The following is a 6,271-nucleotide window of genomic DNA, read 5'->3' as shown; positions in this document are numbered from 1 at the left end:
AGATCACTCAGTGGAAAATACATACATATGGATACACAAAGTCATATGGGTCCCATCAGACAGGTAAACTATCCAGTACTTGTCCCCAAGATCCAATTGGTCTCCCAGTTGCCTCAAGTTCAAAAACACACCCATGCAAAATGGTCTCTTCAGTAGCTTTTCCAGAACTTTAACCTTACCAGATCCCCTGGTCTCTCCTATAGCTGGCTTGAGCCTCTCATTCCCTCCAGTAGCTGACTCTCAAACCCTCTGGTTTCTTCAGTGTGTGTCCCAGATCTATGATCACTCCAGTCCCTGGGTCCCAAGCCCCTTATTCTACTTGCTGACTAGTCCAGCTTGATGCTTACTAGCAGTTGAACACATTGACATACACATCCTCACAATATGCACACACTGCAGTCTCCACAGCCTCAGGTCCATGGTCTCCTATTGCCCAGGGTCCCTTTTCAGTCACTGGCACTTAAACATTACACACTGTGCTGGTTTGAATGAAAGTGAGTTAATTTTCTTCATGTAGTTAGAAAACTTTCTTTTTTCCTAGCTAGCGGGATCATTTTTTTGGATTTATTTTGAGAACAAGAAGATATCACCCCAGGACCGAGTTAAAGTTTTTAATTGTTGTTGTCTGGGAGCCAAGATCTTTCTGAGCACTCTACCCACAGGTGTAAGGCAGCTGGGAAGGGGGACATAGATGGGGCAGAGCTTGACTGACATCCAGACTGATCAGTAAGAGTATTCCATCCCATTAGCATCATACTTCATATTGAAGGAGAGTCAGGATATTCCAACTAGGGGTGTAGTCAGGACACACAGAGACCTGTTCTGGTTCTGCTCCATTTCAGTGGAGTTCTGCTCAGGGCTTTCTTTAGTTTGGTCTTTTGCCATCCTGCCATTTTGCAGAGGTCTCTGGGCCTTTCTGCCTTTTTCTTTCCTCTCTCTCTGGGATCAGGCGCTGCTTTCTGGGACTGGATGCTCAGAGCAGACAGAACTTGTGAGGAATTGCATTGAGTATCTTTTTTTTATATATTCTATTTCCATTTTATATGTAATAGTAGTAGTATATTAGTATTATTTTGTTATTTTATGGAATTCTGTTTATCTCAATCCATGAGTTTCTCCCTTCACTTTTGATTGTCTCCCCTGTTTCAGGGGGAGTGAGCAATTGGCTATTGTGGTTACATTGCTACCTAGCGATAAACCACAACGCACATAAAGTAGGGACCTCATTCAGAAAAAGAGAAATGGAGTTTAATAACAAGTTGGGACAGCTTGTGGTGATAGCATGGGCAAATTTGGGTTCTGGCTTTTATTTTACATCAAACAAGATTAGTCCCTGCTTGATTATTTCTCGCACACACACATCCACACACACACACACACACACAGGGAGGTTACTGCAGGTCTGGGAAGGGTCAGGCAGAAAGTTGCCTTCATTCCTGCTTTGCAGCTGCTCACTGTTTTGGAGGCTGCTGGTTGTTCTGGTTTTGTTAAAAAACAAATTTATCTTTTAGTGAATTTCCCTGTCAGCTAAAGCCTTCGTATTAGCTCCCTGTGTAGGGAAGAAGAATGGTCTTGTTTTACAGCCTAGGTGGGTGTCGAGCTTTTCAATGAAGAACAACTCTGCTTCAGCACTGCTGATGATGGCCTCTCCTCCAGGAACAAAGCTCCTGCAGTTTCATCAGACCACAGTGTGTCCCTGGGCCCTCAAGCTGGTGGCTATTAGGTCCATGTCCTTTTTTTGCTCCATTCAAGCTGAGGAAGTTGGACAACACAACTAAGTTTGTGACTTTTCTCCTCTTGGCTCTTGGTGTGAGATCAAGGAACACCTTGTTCATCTGGAGTGTACCGGTTCTCTGAACAAATGGGCTCTCCTATACCCTTCCATTCTGTGTCAGTAGTTTACAGTCAACAAATGAAACACGGCCAGAGAAAAGGACAATGATGACTGTGACTTGGTCTTGCTATTGTGATTTGTGCCCATTGTCTTGGTGAGAGAGAGACTAAGTTGTTGTTAAGTCCAGCCAGGGAGATGATGTGTCTCTGATGCTCCTCAACTGGAAAGCATCTGCCCTATTTACACCACCCAGCAAAACACTGTCCTGCATACATCTATCATAGAGCTTGAGGGAGCAGTATATATCTGCAGGATGTGGATCCAAAATCTTGCTCAGGGGCTGGATCTTTTCCTGCTCGTTCCCAAGGCTTATTTCCACTTCTCTCCCTCATATCTTCCTTGCTGGTCAGATTCAGCAAGATTAGGAGCAAACATCAAGTCATTTGGCACCTGTGTAAGTACCTTTTTCTCATCTGAGGACGTCGGTGTTTGAATCCAAATTTCTCCCTTCCTGCACACCTGCAGTCTAAGCCCAGCTAAAATCTCCTTCTAACCACACCGCAAAACACATTAGAATAACTCTCTCAGAGCATGCACTTCTGCTAACTCCAAGCATCCCTCAAGATTTTGCCTGTTCCATTTTAAAGACTGCCACACAACTTAGCCTTGACTCATTAGGATAAGTGACAGGCATCACTAAAAGGAAGTTTATCTTTAATGACATTTTGCTTTTGAAAGTAACTGTGAGCTTAATCCCTCCTGAGCTTTCATCCTTGACAATGTGTCTCCCTTTGGCCACAAAATGTGAGCCTGTGCTCCACCCTGCCATTATGTCCCAGTGGACTGCTTATGGCTGATCCAAGCCAAGCGCACAAAATGCTGGCCTCTTGCTTTCCAGACTTTCCACCAAACCACAGGGCATGATCACCATCACAGGCGAGGTCTACAGGAACTTCACCTGCCATATTTCAACAAAGGCCAGGTCCACAAAAGCATCTAAGCATGCAACTTGCAGCTTATTTTCGGTATGCTGAGTGATCAGGTGCTTTTTTCCAATCTCTACATCCCACAGTCTATTGTGGTTTTCTCAACAGTAATCTCTTGTTTGTTTTGCTCCTTATGGGCCATCCTCTGGGGTCTGGGGTTTGGAACTGGGGAGGGATTTCAGTGTGGGTATCTGACAGGAGTCACTTCATCACTAAGACGTCACGGGAGGCAGAGGTGAAGAGCACAACAGGGAAGGGAAGAGCAGGTGACAATGGCTTTTCCAGGGAGGAGTTATAGATGGAGAAGTGGATGGAAGAACACAGAAGGCAATGGCTAGGAAGGGAACTGAACCTGAGCTAAGTAAAGGATGAAATCCGGGCTTCTATCTGACAGCAAGCGGGTAACAAATGTTACAGCAGTAGCGGTGGCTGTGCCTAACCAGCCATGCAGGCAACACCCTGCCAGAGCCTGAACCCAGCGTGTGGGTCTCACGCCCAAACGGCACAGGGGAGGGTCCCACGGCACCCAAGAGGAGCTTCTCAAAGTGGCATTAAGGAGCCAGTGTTTCAATGCTAACAAGTCTGATGGGGCTTCTGCAAGTGGCACAGGTGAGTACCCAGTGCTGTTGTCCTGCTGGGACACAAACCACAGTGGGGGTTGTTAAAAGTTAAGACTTCTATTGGAAAGTGTTTACGCATCTGCTGGTGACGATGTTACTGGCTGGCCACGCAGGGCCACCAGACATTACTAGGTGAAGACCCTGGGATGTGAGCAAAGCCAGCGCAACTGCAGACAGTTCCTTCCCCAAGACAAGGACAGATGATGACCTTCTTGACCTTCTTTGGCCATGGGCAGCCAGCACCACCTCCTCTGCAGCTCTCTCCTTCTGCCACAGCCCAAGGGTCTCTCAGCACAGCTGCTGCAGGCATGGGTGCAGTGATCGTGGGCATGGCAGACAAGGTGGGGGAAGAAAGCCCCCAGCTTTTGCTGTAACTCCTCCTTGTTTACCTTCCCAGTGACCCTTATCAATCTCATGACGCCTGTGTAGAGTGCAAACACACCTCAACATTTGCCTCGTCCACTCTCATGTCTGTAATAAACATAACCCTTCTTCTGTTTGCACACACATGCACAAATGCATCTACACATTTATTTTAATGGCAACATGTCAGGAATAAAAGCTCAGCTCGTGCTGGTGTTATGCTGAATCCAAAGCTGTGTTACTGTCATTGGGATTACTGGACTGTAATCAGGACCAAGAAGCAAGGGTCGCTCTTCTGGAAAGACCAAAACTGCCCCGTTACATTTCATTATGCACGAGAAGGGTAAGACAGAGGGCTCTTCCCAGTCATTATCTCTAGCTCTTCCTCTGTCTTGCCCCAGCAAATATGGGATTTTGTCCTCTCCCACTTTCCCATGTTGGCCATGATAATTCTCTCTATAGCTTCAGGGTCCCCTTTCATCCAAAACCTTGAATCTACAGCTGTGTGCCATTGCTGACCCCTTTTCCTCTCTGAAGTTGCTTCTTTCTTGTTTTTGCATCTGTTTCCTCTCCCCTCACCTGCCTTGAAGGCTCTGAAAATGCCTGATGCCGTTTACAGCACATCTGCAAGTGCCCCCTCAGAGTCCCTGTGCTCTGCCAAAGGTGCCTAAGCCCACATTCCCCATTCACTGCCCAGTACCACTGTCATGGGTTCTCCCACAGTGCCCCATGCACTGGAAACAAACCCACTCATTTGGATAAGCCTGTTTCCTCCCGTCACAGGCATGCTGGAGGAAGACAGAATGGGGCTGAACTTCGGGAGAGGACTAGAAGCCACTGAGCCAACAGGGCCGCTAGCAGAGACCTTGGAAGCAGTGACAAGCCTGGACTTTGCAAGTCTGAGAGACAGCATCTGTTCTCCCATCCTCTACTCCAATCTTGCCCCATAGCTAGGAAATACATCTTGCAACTAAACAAGTGCGGAAAATGGTTGTAAAGCAGAGGACAAAGCAAATCCTTGTCAGGAATAAATGGTCAGAGAGTTGCTCTCTCAAAAAAAGTTTGAAAACTCCTTTTACGGGGCAGAAATCCTAGTGTAGTTTCAACCATTTTTGAACCAAAGCTCATCATGCCCTGAGTTTCTATAAAATCCCTCAACGAGTTGTGTCACCTGTTTGTAACAGCTTTGAATGGGATGCACTCACCTATGGAAACTAGACAACAGACTTCCTATGGCATATGTGCACTTCCTTTCTCTTCCCTCTACTCTCCAGGAGTTCCAGGGAAAACTAACTTCAGTCTAAATGTATAGGATACATAGTGGTGCCTGTCAGGACCAGTTGCCCTCCAGGCAGGTTGCTGCCCTCCTTCTCAGCAGGGTCAGCCTGCAGCCTCACTTTGCAGAGCTTTATGCCCATGCCCAGCTGTGTGCCCTTGTCCAGCCAGAAGACAGTAGTCCAACACACAGCATGAAAGGCTCCAAGGCCCACATGGCCTTGCAAAAGCTTTTATTACACACTTAAGAGCGTAGAGATGGATTTGCCAAGAGCATTTCAAACAAGATAGCCCTTGCCTTGCCTGGTTGGTGTGCGGCAAGAGCTTCTGCTTTCTCCTCAGTTGACGACAGCAGTGGCAGGGGCAGGTGCAGCCCTTTGCCTGAGGCACCTCTTTGTACTCTTGGTTGTCTTCTTTCCAGAGCGCGCGGCCAGGCGCTGGCTTTGGGGGCCAGCCTTGCCACACTGCCTGCGCATGCTGCCTCGCATGAGCTTCCTGAGCACAGAGCTCCTTTGCATTGCCATCTTCAAGTGCAATGGAGAAATGCGCTGCTGCTTTTTCTCCTTTGAAATCTTTGCAGCCTCGTCCATGGTCTTGTGTGTCACACACTGCAGCACTGCAGCCAGATAGACGGGGGCCCTGGCTCCAAGGCGCTCAGCAAAGTGGCCTCTGCGCAGTTGCCTGTCTACACGGCTCACAGGGAAGAGCAGCCCAGCCCGGGAGGACCGTGAAGAGCGACTCTTTTTGACCTTGGCTTCACTGCCTTTGGAGGGCTCCTCAGAACATGTTGCTTCAGGCTCCCTCTCCTGCTCAGACACTGTGCAGACCTCCTGTTCTCCGGACATACTGCTCGCAGCTTGCTCCCACAGGTATGTCCCCATTGCGCCTTCCGGTGCCCTGCTTCCTTGCCCACCTGCCCTCCTTGCTGACCTTCGCTGGCGGTTGCTGTCTCTGGGCTCAGGCTGTCCTTGCCGGCCTGGCCAAGCCTTGTCTGGGCAGGACGTCCCCACAGGCTATGGACAGGACCGACCCCTCTTTGGCCGAGACCCTTGGAAGAAGAGCTCAGGCTGAGCCCCTCTCCTGTGCAGGCTCAGGCCCTTTGCTCACCTGGGCAGCAGGAACAAGGGTTCTAGTAGGGCAGAGACCAATAGGAAAGGACTTGCTCTATGACATCACCTCCCTGCTTGTGACAT

At 48.6% G+C, this 6,271-nt stretch overlaps 1 protein-coding gene across 1 annotated transcript; it reads right to left on the bottom strand.

Annotated features, from left to right (window-relative positions):
• Positions 1-5,416: 5,416 nt before the first annotated feature.
• Positions 5,417-5,959, bottom strand: LOC136103715 (histone H2A, orphon-like). Its single transcript, XM_065842118.2, has one exon. The coding sequence runs from the start codon at positions 5,957-5,959 to the stop codon at positions 5,417-5,419; it is 543 nt and encodes a 180-aa protein (XP_065698190.1).
• Positions 5,960-6,271: the final 312 nt, after the last annotated feature.

Source organism: Patagioenas fasciata, chromosome 1 (genome assembly GCF_037038585.1).
Source record: "Patagioenas fasciata isolate bPatFas1 chromosome 1, bPatFas1.hap1, whole genome shotgun sequence".
Taxonomy (NCBI): domain Eukaryota; kingdom Metazoa; phylum Chordata; class Aves; order Columbiformes; family Columbidae; genus Patagioenas; species Patagioenas fasciata.
Note: the sequence above shows the minus strand (reverse complement) of the source record. Positions and strands in the feature narration are given on the sequence as shown.